Source organism: Colias croceus, chromosome 15 (assembly GCF_905220415.1).
Source record: "Colias croceus chromosome 15, ilColCroc2.1".
NCBI lineage: Eukaryota > Metazoa > Arthropoda > Insecta > Lepidoptera > Pieridae > Colias > Colias croceus.
This window is the reverse complement of record NC_059551.1, coordinates 9822652-9840395: the sequence shown is the minus strand read 5'-3', so window position 1 is coordinate 9840395 and position 17744 is coordinate 9822652. Positions and strand designations below refer to the sequence as shown.

The window sequence follows — 17744 nt, the reverse complement described above, 5'->3', positions numbered from 1 at the left end:
TTAAAAAAATTGAATAATAAATATTGTAATTTTTATCCCAAAATATACACACACGCTCGAACAATATCTAACAATTTCTTCTTATTTTTCAATCCAAAATCCCGATGGGATCGGAGATTAAAATCAGAGCGAGATAACATAACGGTATGTATAGTATCTTTATCCTAAAATCCCACTCGAATCCCACTGTGATTGGCAACTTTTAATCCTTGTGGAGGCTAATGGGGAATGTGTCGTTAACCGACGAATTGTTTTTTATCCATTTTACATTATAAAAGTGTAATGTAAAGTTCTTCTTTAAAACGGCTGGACCTATGACAATTTTATTAGTAGAAAACAGATTTTCCATGTCGAATAGCAGTTATATTTAAAGAATACAATTGCACTATTTCTCTTACGAATACTTTAAACTAACAAAAAAACAATTCGGTGCGTTCGTTTATAAAATTCTACGATGCCACACATACAGATGCACCACAGTATTACCATATTTCCTATATTGTAATACTGTGGATGCACACACACACACACAAGCAGGGATAGCACTACTCGGAAATGTGTCGAGGATTTAAAATTATTGTTTATGTAACATCGTCCAACTTTATAAATATTTAAAAGTGCACTCAGTTAAAATGTTTTATTTATTTCAGTACTGTTTTAATATTTCACGAAGTAATCGATGCGTATTAAAGTCGATTAATTGCTGGCTGTATGAAACTCGACAGTTTGAAGTAGGGCTGTCAACAATGAGTTTTATATGGTTCGTGTTTTGTAAAATTCTATTTATAATTTATAGGATAAAAACGTAAAACGTAAACTAAAAGTAGATAGAGTTCAAGAAAGAAATTCTTATGTAAGTCATATTTAATAATACAATCCACTTATAATAACGTAATAACGATTGAGGCATTCGAACTCATTTATTATATTGATGAAAGTACACTTAACAAGAAAAAATTACCTTCAATAACGTAAAAGTTTATCATCAAGATCACTTCCAAACATGGTTTGAAGTAAAGGTTATAACCATCCGTTTACAGCTAAACATAAGTGAGGGATCCGATAAACTTGTGTTATCGACGATAACTTGTCGTACGAGAAAATTTAATATCGTCAACGTCACGTGTCGTAAAGTGGACGATTTTGTTGATAGAGCGAAATGAGAAAAACATGCTCTTTATAATAGTATGGATTTTATAGTATCTGTGTTCATTGTAATCAAATTGTAATATTGTAAACTAGATTTCCGCCCGCGGCTTCGCCCGCGTTTGCAAAGGAAAATCCGCATAGTTCCCGTTCCCGTGGGATTTCCGGGATAAAAACTATCCTATGTGTTAATCCAAGTTACCCTCTATATGTGTGCTAAATTTCATTGTAATCGGTTCAGAAGTTTTTACGTGAAAGAGTAACAAACATCCATACATCCATACTTACAAACTTTCGCCTTTATAATATATATTAGAATAGAATATTAGATATTAAATAATATTAAGATATTAAGATAAGAATATTGTTAGTTGAATAAGTATTGTTTTTACTAAGTAGTAGGTATAAAAAAGGGACTTTAACGCGGGTTATAACGCGGAAATCTGTATCCGGCACTAAATTTTAATAATAGCACAGCTAGTAAATTAATAACTTGAATACAACATATTTCGTCTTCAATATCGAGCACTTACTATATTTTCAGAATTCCTTTTGGAACGGAATGCATCTTGAAATAAGCGAGCGGAAATAATATAGAATCTAGGATACAGAACATATATTTTGTTCATAGTAATAATAATATGGTACATACACTTAAAGATTTTCGCTTCGTATAGGACTTACGAACTACTAAATTTCCGCCCGCCCGTTTCCGTTTATCCAAAACTCAATTAAATACTAATAAATACTATTAAATACTCTTCTACTACCTATTAACTAATAGGTACTCTTTAGCAGATAATATCTTTCAAAAAATGGCGTCAAAATCCGGTTAGTAGTTTTAAGAATTTTAGTACTAAGACGGATAGACAGCGAAAGCGACTTTGTTTTATACTATGTAGTGATTTATTTAACCCAAGCAAAGCCGGGGCTGTAATATAAGCATTTCCGTTCAAATAATCAAAACCGATGAACTGTCAAATGATTTGTCCCTTACAAAAATATAGTGCGAATTATTGGAACCGAACTGAACACTTGATAAATATAAATGGAGCTGGTCGTGTTAAATTTACTGACACAAGTGTCGTACACTTATATACCGTGACATTTATGTCTAGAGTGTTATACAACTTGATAGAAGAATTATATCTCTCTTGGATTTTCCTTCACGCGGGATAATGTTAAATCTTCGAGAAATATTATATCAGAAATATTTTTTTAGATATTATTGTATGATCTATTTCTGTTTCGAATAATCTAAGATTTTTGGCAAATAATTTGCTTTGTATGTTTCAGGCTATGTGAAAAGTTGCAAATATTAGAGTAAGTAATTATTTAATCAAAGAGGATTTCGATTTCTCTAAGAAATTTCCTTACTAAAGATGAGATAAAAAGGTACTTAACAAATGTTACGTTTTAGCTTTCCATGTATCAGATAGATAACAATATTGTAATATAGAAAGTTGTTTCATTAACCGTATTGTACACTCGTACAATGTCAGTGGTATCTAATATTCATACTAGTCCACTATAATAACAAGACTTCTCAAGTTTCGAGATTACACATCCTCAGGCGTTAAGGGTAAAACTTCGTTTATAACTTACGCTGTTAATAATAACTAGTTTAGACGAAGATTGATTAGTGTTTTACGACTAATAAACTTTATCAAATAGTATTTATGTTTTATTATTATAAGCATAAATATTATCTTGGCAAGGGAGTAAAAGTTTTATAACTCCCAAGATATCGCAAATAAAATATATCACGATGAATGCGTTCCAGCTGACAGCGACCATCGGTCCCCGTCTTTATATTTTTATAAAGTTCGCAGAAGTACGTTTCAAGTACATTGAAGCGTTCTCTTGAATCCTCCTCTATTCACATCCATTTCTTTGTACAACTGGAGCATTGTATGCCGTGACACTAAAATGCGACTGTTTAACTTTCGAGTGCTGGGACACGGGGTAGAGAGGCGTAAGCTGTTTTGTGCCAGACAGATACTGCTTTCTGACTTGACAGGTGATCTCTTTTTCTATTAAAATGAAGCGATATTTTTCCATTTTGTCCGAAGTTAATACGAAAAATTTTCACACCGTTTTTACCTTTCAATAATCATGCCAATAAATTGTTATTGACGTGTACAAGTCGAAATTTTTGATGCGGCAAATTGATTCTGACTAGAAATTTCGTGACTAAAAATTGCTGTTTAAAATTCTAGCTGTGTTATTTGGATAAGTGAAGCAATCTATGAGTAACGAGATGGATGTGAGTTGCATAAATATATCTACTAAGATTATATATGCGAGAGTCTCTGCCTAAAGGACGGGCTGCTAAATCACAGATCACAGAACTTCTTTTGATAATATTGGGTACAAAGGTTGACTAGACTATGAAAATTAACATAGTTTACTAATAGTCACGAAAACAAAACAGATTAAAACATTGAATTCATAACATTAATCAAATTTAAAAACACACGTGTTACAAACACACAAACATTAATAAAAAACATTCATCAATCATCATAAATGTGGAAGAGCATACGCGCAAGTACAAGTTATTTTTCCAAGCGAAGCCGCGGGCGCAAAGCAACATTATAACAACGTCTTGATTTAGTTCTAATAACTAAGCTACGAATAATTATTATTCGAAGAAACTGTCTGGCAATTTATTGCAAACGAAAGACTTCATCTGGCGCTAAATTGGTATTTGGAGATTGATGGCTTAATTTGTAACAAATTTTGAAGAAAATCATTTTGATCTATGTGTTTTTAATATTTGGTATATTTCGTAGAAAATATTGAATTAAATATACTTGTTATATCGTACTTAAATTTGTGAAATGCAAAATTCTAACGTATTATTATTATTATGTTATTTCCATATTATAATATTTTTTCATGTATTTTTTCCATTTCTATGAAAGCTTTCAGGTAAAATGTATTTTGAATATAAAATAATCCTATGTTTATCAAGTAATGAGATATATCGTAAAAAGACTAAAATACAAGACGATATTGGTACAAAACTAAATTGAATATAACAAAATTCGTTTGTCTTTGAGATGAAGTAATAAGATTTTTTTTCTAAATATAGGTATCTATGATATATTTACGTATCTATTTAGTTTCAGTAAACGACTTAGTGTAGAAACCCGAATATTTCAGTAAATTTATTACTTTCTGTCTACCTGTTTCTTATGCGTTTTATTCTTATTAATTTTATGAAATACAATCATAATACCAATATTAGACACTCCCATAAAAACCAAATTGGTGTGAAGCAAATTAATTTTTTACTGTCTACAATCTACATATTTTAAAAGTATTTTTATGCCAGAGCAAGCAACAGAGTGTTATATTTTTTAATAAATAACATCGTAGTAACTCAGGCCCCGAAACCACAGACACAATAGAAAATCTATTGTGTCTGGGACCGATCGGGTCGCTTGGGGCTCAATGGGTTAATATCGGGTTTGATTCCTTGAGGAAGACCCGTGTCCATGCAATGGGAAAATATATGATGATGATGATAATAGCTCAATTAGTCAAATACCTGGGTATACGTCATCCAGCAGCAAGGCTCCACCTGGTTGGCATCCAGGCCCCAGAACTCCAGCTCCTCTTCGAACAGTGGCCCGCAGACGTCCGTTGGATAGTGGAGCTTGCCCGTCCTGGAAGATAGAGCCTTTTAAATAATGTATAGTGAAGTCCCGTGTCCCCTAGTGGGGTAAAAGGCATCCATTTTCTTTATGAACAAGTCGTAGATCAGCCTTCTGTGTCCTACCAGACCGTGAGATTATTTTTTTTTGTCACCACCGGGAATGGAACACAGGAGCTCATGCGTAAATCACTACCAAGAAAGCGGTCAAACGAGTATGGCCTTCATCAATGATAATATTATAAAAATATTGAGGTTAAATTTCTTCACATAATCTAGGTACAGAGAATTCTCTTAAAAGCATAATTTTAATTTTTAATTATAATTCGTTAATATTACGCTGTAAAACACTCAACGTACTTCGTTTAATACTGGCTTCACTTCATTATCTCAGTTTATTGGTTCCAATACAATGCCTTAATTAATAATATGAATAATCGATAAAATATGTTCATTAAAAAATATAAGATTAAAAAGTTTTATGTTCTCATTTTTCATATACTTACCTACATTGTAATCATCATCACTACATAGTATAAAACAAAGTCGCTTTCTCTGTCCCTATGCCCTTTGTATGCTTTAATCTTTAAAACTACGCAACGGATTTTGATGCGGTTTTTTTTAATAGATAGAGTGATTCAAGAGGAAGGTTTTAGTATATAATTTATTAAGTTTTAGACAAAGCGGGCGAAGCCGCGGGCGGTAAGCTAGTAGACTACATATTAATAAGAATTATACTTTTAGGTATATTCGCATGTTCATATTATCAAAAGTAATAAAAGTTGTATAAAAGACCTCGGTGCTATACGTATGTATTATAAATCTAAAATATGCAGGAATTTTAATTCAAATAGATTTCCAAGGATATCAAAGTTTTAACCCCAAAGAATTAACACAAACTTCTGGCTAAATATTGATCTGAACTTCCAATGAACTTTCCCATTAGCAATTTGATAAAAAAAACTTCGAAATTAATTAAGAGTTTTCTTATTTCAAGTAAATGGTGGTTCGGCCCCTTTCAATCTTCATCATTCTCTTTTAAATCAAAGCGATGTATAAAATGCTTCCCAAGTTTGTTTTATTTAAACTAATTTACACGAAGAAATGGAAATTAATAAACGATTGTTTATAAACAAATATTATACACCTGACGAGTTTATTTTTTTGATACTTTCCGAGACTCTCGGGAAGTTCTATTTCGAATTGAAAAATTTTCATGATAGGTAAGTACATTTATTGAGGGACGCTAAAAGCTATATAACATCACCAAAAGGATTAGAGCAGCAAAAGCAAATTTGACAGCAAATGAAATTGCGCGGGTCAACTAGTAATATTAACATATTAACACTAATCAATAAATAAAATAATTGAGAATCTCAACTATTGCTTTGTTAGCGACATCGGCTAAGAAAATGTTGTATTATTAGTTATGCACAAAATTCAAAAGAGTTAACCACAATGCTTGTACTGTAAGTATCATCTACACTATCTACACTAATATTATAAAGAGGAAAACTTTGTTTGTTTGTTTGTATGATTGTTACGAATAGGCTCATAAACTACTGGACCGATTTTGATGAAGTTTGGCACAGACAATCTTTAGACCCTGAGAAAGAACATAGGCTACTTTTTATTGCGAAATATGTACCACGGGCGAAGCCGGGGGGGACCGCTAGTTTTCCATAAAAACCCTGCCATATCTATCGACGTCTTAAACACGATTAACACCAAGTTGTCCAACTATCACTCAAAGTATGGACATAGTTAGCGAAGCTATCCATCTTCAAGACTATAAAGCAATTGATGGGACATTAATCAAGCCTAGTTTGGGTCGAAAGCGTCGAAATTGCAGGGATTTTCTTGCCCCTGTCAAACGATTTAATTTACCGAAAATAATAAGGGACAATGCTAGTTTACATAATCCTGGCTTATCGTTCAGTTAAATAATTATTATTGAGGTGGGATTAGACAATATCATTAATTTTAATGGTATGGTCATCAGAAATAAATTTATTTAATTTAATTTTGACGACTTTGCTCTTTAACTTCTCTCTCTGGGTGGCAGCACATTTCTTAATTCTTGTATCCTGGACTCGAGGTTAGATTCTGACACCTAGTTAGATCCAGAATTTTTGAGTAGGTAATTTAGTTTTTGCAATGAAGAATTCAATTATTAAGATAATTAAGATGTTAATAATGAAAGACGGAGATTCAATTAGGCTATTTATTATTCAGAAGACAGTCTTAACTTCAAACATTTAGTTAACTATATTTTGCATAACATCAAAATCAAACAAACAGAAATAAATATCTATAACGACTTTTAAATTTAAGTTTTATCCGTATCCGTACTTCAAATATAAGAGAACGAAATTAAGTTATTTTCCTAAACTGTCCAAATATCAGCTACAATAGGAAAAATTGTGAACATACTGCGAACGATCCCTACCACGGAACAACAAAAACACAATTGCTAGTCAGCCTAAATAATTCAGGGCACTTTAAATATACAAAGCACCGCAAAAGCAACTAGCATAATGGAGTCTTCCGAAAGATGTTGACCCTTTGTTGAAATCTTTGAAAGGAGCCTCGCATACATCAGCCTATTTCATACTCTGTGACCCTTTTCATAATGTGCTCATGCATTACCCTTAAACATTCTATATAAAAGTAAGGGTAGCGATGAAAGGTAAGGAAAGATTGTAAGGCAAGATAAAATTTGTATTTTAAACGTGAATTTGAATATTAGAATCCGTGTGTGTGGAAAATGGATCAATTTGTTCAATATTATACTGAGTATTTACCAAAATATAGACTCTATTATGTAATGTAAAAAAGGCTGGTATTTATGTTAAATTACTTCGAAGTGTATATTACAAACAACAACATTGTAAGAATGCATCAATAAGAGGTTTCAAATCGAAATTTTGAGACGATAAAATTATGAATTGTATGAATAATGCCTCTCAGCTATGTTTAGCTGGTGAAAAGCTACAATTTCAAATCAAATTTATTGAAAAAACATTACCTGTAATAGTTGAGGACCTGCGCGAAGACCCCAGGGTGCCTGTCGAAGAAGTACTCGTTTAGGACGGGGTCGTAGTTGGCAAGCGCCTCCGTCAGCCGCGACAACCGCGTCGCGGGGATCTTCTTCAGCGTAGCTTTGTAGGTTTCGTGGCGAATACCGCCTACGTTGAGAACCACGCGATTCTCCGCGTCCATGTTCAGGAGATTCATCTCTAGACAATGAACATTCATTAAATTTATGATATGTATATTATGATAGCACTAGGTAAGATTGTTTCATTGAACTAGATGGAATGTGGAAGGACTAGTTTGAATAAAAATAAAAATTATATGTTGGATAGTCCATTTATCGAGAAAGGCTATAAGGTTATAAATCATACCGTTACGCAAATAGGAGCGGGAGGGTCACTGAAACTGATAGAAGATTGTAAAAATATTACTTTTCGAGGAGACAAACTTGTCTAGGTGAGCTAGTTTTTTCATATTAGGACAGGGAAATAGATAAAAGTTCAATATGCAGGACATTGATCAATGTGGGACACACCTGTTTTAAAATGAATGGTATTTTCCTTACGTTACGTAAATCCAATTGTTAGAGAGAAGTTTCAAACAATGAACATGAACTTATAATGGCTGTATATAAATTTGAGAATGGATAAAGATCTTCAAATTATAATTGCATATTGGAAACATTTAAATTTTACTTATGTGTTCTTAATAATATTTGCACGTATTATTTTCTGCTGCCTTTTCAGTATTATTTTGAGACAATTCTCAATGGAATGTTCCAGTTGTGAATAAATTATAGTAGTACAAATAACGAGATGAACTACCAAGAAATGCAATTCAAATAATATCAACGAGAAAGTCTTAATTAACTTGCAAATTAGACAAAACTCTGTTGAAATTTTAATTGGAACTCATTGGCATGCATTTCTAACGAACGTCGCTTCTCATAATCAAAGTGGGATGTCACATTAGTTAGTTTGTTTGTAGTTCTGAGCAGAGCTATTACAATTTAACTTTTCAGATTATGATGGTATTAATATTGTTACTGGATATACGAAGGGTAAAGGGCGAAAGTAAGAGGGCAATTTAATAAGGAAATTATAGTTCTTTTTTATTATGCAGACCGTAATAGAGTAGAGAATGTGATAAGTATTCTGCAGTAAAATGAAAAATCGATTAAAGAATATGCTGTTAGCAAATTCTGTCACAGTACAATACTATTTGTATTAATTTTAAAAGCTATAGACTCAATCTTAATTAAATAATATAAAGCTAGAGAGTTTGTTCGTTTGATCACGCTAATGTTAGAAACTACTGGGTCAGCTTAAAAAAATATTTAAGCTTTGGATTTACATTTACATGATCACTGAGTGCTCAGAGCTTTTTAAATAACAGAATATGATAAGACGTTTATCCGTGATGACACGTAAGATTCTATCTCATTAAACAAAACAGTAATCATGTAATTTTCCTTTGTTGCGAAGTAACTGAGCAAATAAATAAAAGATACATACTTGCAACGCCTTCGGCCCTTGCAAAGAACAGATCTATACAACGCTATGGGGATCGGCTTTGTCCTCTTCTCCACATAACCTCTATATAATCATCTTCTGTTCGGCACGTCGTGTGTGGTGGCATTGCTGGCAGTCAACAGGTTGCTGGAACAAAGAATAAGTAAGATAAGTATTGAGAATGTTGATAAGAAAGATGTGGATTGGGATTATAGATCTTAATTGTTAGGGGTGAAGGTTTTGAATTGAAGAATAGTAGAACAAAGGGTACCTACTGTTACTGATGGTTTGATAGAAGCAGAAGTAACTGATTTAAAATAGATTAAAGAAAATCATATAATATCCGTTAAGGATATCAAACAAAAGCTAAACTATAAATATCTGAAGAACTGAATTTGTCAAAGGAGATTTAAAAAGAAAGACTTTAAATTCCCTTTTTCATGTTGTAAATGTACTAACTACAGTGCTTTAAAAAACACTGTAGTAAACCAAGTAAAATAAAATGAAACAGCGAGGTAAAACGCCGCCACGTCAGCGGCTAGTAGTAATAGTAAATAATTTAAATTGTCTCTAAATAGAAATGTAGCCTTGACATGGCTAACTGACTGGCGATATTATCGCTTTTAACGATCGATTGCTATATAGGTCTCAAAGGCTTTGTTTCGTTGCTTTCGGGGAAATTATATTACGATTCTGAACGCAATTATTTTCTTTTACTTGCCGCTTTGATGTATAATGAGACGTGAGTAGTTGCATTATTGTTTGCATACTTTACTAATTAAAAGTTAAACAGTGGATAAATTTCATTTCTACCATTTTCTGTGTCCTGCTCTTGCTCACATGAAACGTCAATCATAAAAACGAGACAGGTTATTGCAATAACTAATCCATTGCAAAGCGAATGGGTAACATTTTATTAGTAAGACCGTTAGGATATTTGTATGGCAAGAATAATAAAATACCAAATATCTGATAAATATTTGTTTTAACAAATTGAATCAATCTTTGTTAAATATAGAGTTAACTAACTAGAGTCTTACCCAAATAAGAACGTTTTTATGTTAAGGTGTCTGAACGAGTTACTTAGTCAATTGAAAGAACTTTGGTATACTACAGAACTATAGTATAAATAGCGTACAGTCAGCTTTAAAGGGATGCTTCTTTTTTCATGAGTATATACGTACAAAACCGGGGAGGTTTCATACAGCAGTATAAATTGGCGTTTACTTTTGTTCACAAATTTTAATCCACTCGAAACGAATCCAATTGTTATACAAAAGTCTACAATTTTATAGCATTCCTTTTATAACATTACCTTCTGTTTACCGATGTGCCTAAATCGTAACAAAGGAATTCGCAAAGGACTCTTGATAAAATACAAACTCGTTTGATAAAATCACGTACAAGATTTACGAAAGTGTAGATAATATTTTTTTATTTCGCCTCTGGGAGAGAAGAACGTAGCACCACTGAGGAGTGATATTTTAAGTAAATTCAGAATAATGGCAATTTATCCTGCGCCGTGTGTTTGGTATTTTTTGTGCAAAGATAATATTCTCAGACGAGATGGGAGTTCCAAATTGATAATAATTTTCGTTGTCTCTGAGCTAAGATACTAAACAAAATAAATAAAACGAAGCATATTTATTTCTTGTTGGAACCCTACAATTAAAATGACAGTGATCACAGTTTGAAAATGTTTACGTACAAACTAGAGTTATTAACGCAAGTGACCGACGGTCTCCATACAATAAAATATATACAATAAATCAAAAGGAAATAAATTCCTAAAATCATGATAAGAATCAAAAAATATGATGGTCCTTTTTATTGAGTATAATATGCAGGATTTAAAATTTTGTGAACGGTTTTGATTAACAGCATTATATAAAAAAAACAGTCAATAAAAGTTGAACGGTTTTTGTTATTATTAATTTTGTCCCGCTACGAACTAATCAACACCTACGTCGCAAATAAGATAATTCCAAACTCACATAAAAGCTAACACAATTATCCAGGCCTTGCAAACAAAAAACTGCAATAAGACCGAACAAGATCCTCATTAAAAGTACGACAAGTTTTAAAAGTATTCAGTCAAAACTTTTAGTTTGCGAAGGCTGTTTAAACAGACCATCAGCTAGTTCGTGAAGTTCAACAGTTTCATCCTAAAATTAATCTTGCCCAGTTTCCAAACAGTTATTAAAGAGCTAGTCTCCTTGGATTTGCTTCGTCTAGCTCTGTTTACTGTTTTGATCTTTGCAAGTTTCAAGCAGTCTTGGTTACTTGGTTAAGGATAAAGTATTCTGTACCACATGTATACCTATACATGCTTTTTAAATATGCTTAGGTAGGTACTTCTATTTGTAAGGCAGTAAGGGTCAGATGCATTGTATATGTTACAGTCAAAACCCCAAACCAGTCAATAACCTCATTGACCGGTAAAATTAGTCAATAACGTTATTGACTAAGGGCGTCGGTCAATATCCTGATTGACTGATTTTATCTGACAAAATCAGTTAAAAAGGTTACCGGTCTTTGACTAATTTTACCGGTCAATAAGGTTATTGACTAGTTCAGGGTTTTGACTGTAGCATATATATTTTACATTGCCTCCTTTACTATAAAGTAGTGTGACTTTACGAAACTGAATAAACTATTTCTTGATCACTAGTGTAAGATGCAATTACTGCAGCAAGTTTAAAAATGTGGTTCATAAAAAAATTATGAAATTTAGTAGTTAGACCATTAATTATTTTCATGCATATCTTATTTTCGATGACTTATCGGTTTAATTGATGTGACTGCTATTTATTCCATCATACCAATGCAATACGTTATAAAAATAACACGATAGTTTCTATAATCTACAACAAAATAAGGTATTACTTACACCCAGTTTGATTTCCCTGTGAAAGGGCAACATTGAAGGGAGGGCCAACGCAAAGCTGGGTTGGCTATAAAGTAAACAAGGTGCCGTCCTTGACCCTTAATGGGGACCGTATAGGATTTAGGGACAAATGCGAAAGCAGTATCCCGAAATACCCGAATATATGGGAATTTGTGAGCATAAATGCATTTCATTTTGTACAATTCCTTAGTTTGTTTGGTGTATGACAAGCGAAATAATACATGGAATATTTCTTTTATAGTCGTCAACTGACGACTACACTGTCTCTTTCTTCCTTGTAAGTAACAAGAAAATTGAAGAAAGAAAGATTTTGAAATGGATCGAGATCGATTTGAGATGGAATGAATGGAGTGATTATTTTGAGATTATTAGTTAGATTATTAGTGAGTTAACAGAAATCTGCTGAGCGATAAGAGCACTATAAGAGCACATGATAAAAAGGTGCTTAGAGGTCAATATTAATATCAATATCTTCTTGACATCTTCTCAATATTCACGCAGCAACCTTTTTGTTTTCATACGGAACCAGAGATTCACACGAAAAAACAGAAGCTTTCTACCAGGTTATACCAACTTTGATATAATCCGTTAAGTCGTGTCAAAGCAAACAAAGGGAAATTGTTTCAGCCAAACAAACATGTAAACAGATAAAATTCCGCTCGCAAACAATCAAATAGTGAAAAACTTGTTTGTAAATAACGTGTTGCTAGCTGTTAAACAAACCAAACCATTTAGCGGATACATTTGAAGCCATTTTAAATTTTATTCACTAAATTATGTGGTTTTTATTGTTGTGTTTGATTTTGCTGGTAATTTTGTGGCCAATCTAATTTAATATAATTGTACTAACCACTATATAATTTATTATAATTTTTAGTTGCTTTACATGAGTCAAAATTTATTCCTATTGTACGATAAAAGTTTTGCGATGATTGCAGCCAATAACGACAGACAAACATTATCTACGTGCTTTTAAAAGGATGATAAAACTGAAAAACAATCAATTAATACATTCGTTACGAGGAACTAAGAGCAGAATTTTGTAATCTTGGCACATAACAACGTGGCGAAAAGGGGGTTCTTCTTATAACTCAACAAGACAACATGTTGTTCCCATTCAACTAGTGACAATTATTTCCTCCTTAATAATAATTACAACGATATTTCCTATCAATAAAATGTATCTATTATATAGCCCCATTCAAAATTTCACGTCCATTTGCCACAAAACAAAATGCTGCAGCGTCATACGTTTTTATTTTCAATTATCCGAGCCCACGTTTCAAATATTTCAGCTAAAGCCCCACTTTTTGGGCTTTTGTGACGTAACATGTATCTGGATGAATGGGCAATTGTCCATTAGGGCGAGTAATTTTGGCTACCGATCTATAAAATTATTCAAAATATATTGTACTGAAACCACAAATGTTCTACATAATAATACTACATTAAATATGTATGATTGGGTGGTAAATGTCACTTTTTAGGAAAATTGTTAGTTATAAGCTCGAAATCATTCTTGTATTTATTTACTCTACTAGATTTCCGCCCGCGGCTTCGCCCGCGTTTGCAAAGGAAAACCCGCATAGTTCCCGTTCCCGTGGGATTTCCGGGATAAAAACTATCCTATGTGTTAATCCAAGTTACCCTCTATATGTGTGCTAAATTTGATTATAATCGGTTCAGTAGTTTTTACGTGAAAGAGTAACAAACATCCATACATCCATACAAACCTTCGCATTTATAATATTAGTAGGATAGATAGCGTTAGCTACTTTGTATGTATTCTGTGTTATATAGAAATATAACAGTTATTGAGAGCAGTGCCGGCATCACGGAGGCATTTATGTCAAAATATGGTTTATGTCTTCACAATAAAGTTACATTTTAGTACCTACAAATATATTATAAAGGTGAGTTACACCAAAAAAATTCAAATACGGCAGACAGTATTCAAAGTGCATATTTTCTCTTAATAATAATTTTAATAATGAAAAGGTTTTTGCAGCTAGTACATAACACACAGTACATAATATTGTCATCTAGTTATTAAATAGTGTGAACTAAAGAAACTTTCAAACACACGCATAATCTAAAATGTTCTGTTTCACTTCGTATTTATCTAGGTTAATGCTAAATGCTAATTAAAGTTAATCCCGTAATCTCAGTAGTTATCGTGCCATTGATTCTACGTTAGACGCCATTAAAAGGACCTTATTTCGTTTTATGAGCGCTGTAAATTGAAGTGTTAGGTTGTCTATCTGTATCTATGTGTTAATTCTCATTTATCCTGAGTATCCTTATCAATTAAATGCGAAAGTGTTTATGTTTGTTTGAGTGTATTTTTTAACATATTAGATTTTTTAAAGTGAAACTTTTATTACATCGTCTCAAACTTTTTGGTCTGTGTAGCGCATGTCGCGTGACGCACGATACGTACGATAATTATCGTACAAATACGATAATTTTTAGTTAAATGTCTATAGTGTGAAAAAAAGTTTCACTTTTACCGTGGTTTCATAAAACCACACAACATTTTTTACTTATATAGGCTAATTTTACTCGGTAAACATCTCATTACCATGGGAATTTTCTTTGCCTATACAGACGAAGCAGCGGGAGGAAAGCTAGTCTTCTTAATATTAATCTATACATATAATAAATCTGTAGAAGGGTCAATTCTGTACATTGAAAATATTGAAAAAATAAATAGCAGGGGGTGTTACTGGATCGATACCAAACCCAAATATGTGATTAAAAAAATTTTTGTCTGTCTGTCTGTCTGTCTGTCTGTCTGTCTGTCTGTATGTGAAGGCATCACATGAAAACTAGCGGTTTGATTTCGATGAAACTTGGTATAATTATACCTTATTATCCTGGGCGTAAAATAGGATACTTTTTATCCTGGAAAAATACGTAGAAAAAAATTAATCTTAATTTTTCAGTTTTATCCATAGACGTTGTTCCGTAGAACCGCGAACACACGTTGCGTATTATTATAGGCCTAGCCGTATTTGGGAATTGGGTCCAATAGATATTTATAAGATGTTATTGACAGAGGTACTCAAAATGGAGAAATAACCATCCACGCGAAGACCGACATCCGCGCGGGCGGAAGCTAGTTATTAATACAACTAACCAGCTCTAGATACAATTACCATACAATGAAATCGCTCTATCGATTCCTATCGTGACGTGATAGAAAGACAAACACACTTCACATTTATAATAAATAAAGGATTTGCATGCATGATGCCAATAATTTTAATTACAACATTTTTATCTTGGTATTATGAAATAAATTTAGGTACTAAGCAACTCTCAATTATATCATCCTTAAACTTAATTATATCCATTCACGAAGGAATTCAATTACTTTAGAAATTGAGTTGTAGATATTGAATAAAAACTTTCAAAGGAATTTTCAAACGCGAAGGTCGACCGTTTGATGTAATAAGAATTTTTAACTAGCTGTAATGGTAATTCCTTAATGTTGCTGTGACAAAAATTGTAGACGTATACTTTTGATGAATTAATAATCGGGGTTTTTTAGTAGTTCGCTTTGGTTTCTTGAAAAGAAAATTTATTTAGGAATGATGCAACTTTTTACTGGTACCTACAAGGATTTTCAAAATTGGTAATGTAGGCAGTATGTGTTGAGTCGATCAATAGCAAACATAAACATCGTCTCGATATAGTTCTGTGGTTGTGGGTTCGTTATAAAATGCAGGTAGTCGGGAATTAGTAGCTATATACCCACAGTATATACCTATGTACTTAATAACACTGGTCAAACTGACGGCTTTTGAATTTGAGTTCTTTCCTTCTAATTATAGAAGTGACGCACTTCGCAATTTAGAAATTTTAACATTGATCTACGTATCGATTTACCATATTGAACCTTTCACATCACAACCTAAAGTATATATTTCCTTCCCAAATCAAGATATATGGGGTCAGGCTTTGAAAAAGGTTGACACATTCCAATTTGCGTCAAAGTTACGGGATGCGTGCCAGGTGGGTTGAGATACGGTTGCCATGGTAACGGAATAACAACTAGATGACATCGAATCTGCGGGATTTTGTTTCTTTATGGCAGTTTATGGGATCATTACGCGTTGGTATGTAATGAGATACGTTTATAAGCCTTTTTTGTATAATAATGTGATCATGAGGATTTAGAAAAATGGATAGGGATAAGTGGAAAAAAGGAAGGAGGAATAGAAAAATATTAGTTTATGACCTTAAGTAAAAAATGCGATTTGTTGAAACTGTACTACAGATAAAAATGTTGTGTGGTTTTATGAAACCACGGTAAAAGTGAAACTTACGCTAATTATCGTATTTGTACGATAATTATCGTACGTCACGCGACATGCGCTACACAGACCAAAAAGTTTGAGACGATGTAATAAAAGTTTCACTTTAATAAAATGAGAACCATACCTATCTTTTAACTAATTATTTTATTCATAAGACTGATTATAGGTACCTAAAATATCATGCAAATGCAATTTGTTTATTAATTATTAAGTACCTACGTAATAAACTGTGGATGTTATTTGGCATGGAGATGGATTGCAGTTAACAGCACATAATACGTTTACCTCCGCGATGATATCCGTGGCCTGAAGTTTATCAATACAATATTTCTTAGAAAACTCTGTTTTAAATAAACGTCTGATTACCAAGTAAATCTGTGAGTGAAATCGAATCTCAATCGATTGGATTACCGCTAACACCAATATAATTTGTCAAAGTTCAAGCGAAACTTCACTTTAATCAGCCCTTTGGAGGTTTAAGCTTGCGCCTGGAGGGACTTTCAACTGCTGCCCTTTGGAATTAATAAAATTATTGTTTTTTGTTTTAATTATTTACTTGCACCCAAAAAAAAAACAGTAATCATTCGTACAAAAATAATAGGTACACTCAAGAAATAGCATTAAATTTAAAGCATCAACAAATTTATTCGAATTAAATGTTATAAAATAAAACATGTTTTATTAATTGAAATATAAATAATAGGAATAATAATTAAGATCTTCTCTTCATACAAAATTGAAACAGTAAACTGAATTTTACTTTCGAATGTGTTATAAATTTCAAAATAGCAATTAGCAAGATATCAGATATGAAAATAAATACTCATAACTTACCTACTATAATATTTTACTTTATGGTGCGTTTTCTTTACAGTGAAGGAATGAATGTATGATGAAAAAATTTAAAACGCGCCAAAAGCGGTGTAAAACTTGTAATAGTATTTCTCGTGTACAATAGGTAGGTATTGATTATTTGCAATAAGGAGCTCATCGAGTATCTGCCCGAAGTAATTCTAAAACACCAATACAGTTTGTCAAAGTTCGTAAACTTGTCTCTAGTTAAACGCTGAATTTGCGTCTTCAGGGACTTCCAACTGAACCCGCACACTTTGAGATGAGTGCCTTAAATAGCTTAATTGAATTTTGAGTCAATTTTGTTT

General features: G+C 32.5%; 1 protein-coding gene across 4 annotated transcripts in view; it reads right to left on the bottom strand.

The window, feature by feature from the left end:
* LOC123697794 (potassium voltage-gated channel protein Shaw) overlaps positions 1 to 17744 on the bottom strand; it is an 86778-nt gene that overhangs the window by 13656 nt on the left and 55378 nt on the right. For all 4 annotated transcript variants that reach the window (XR_006752280.1, XR_006752279.1, XM_045644345.1 and 1 more), the window contains exons 2-4: positions 9358 to 9501; positions 7836 to 8046; positions 4703 to 4820 (exon numbers count right to left, since the gene is read on the bottom strand). Coding sequence is in view for 2 of the 4 variants with exons in the window: in XM_045644345.1 (XP_045500301.1) it covers positions 4703 to 4820; positions 7836 to 8044 (327 nt within the window). In the remaining 2 variants the exon portion in view is untranslated. The remainder of the gene's footprint in view (positions 1 to 4702; positions 4821 to 7835; positions 8047 to 9357; positions 9502 to 17744) is intronic.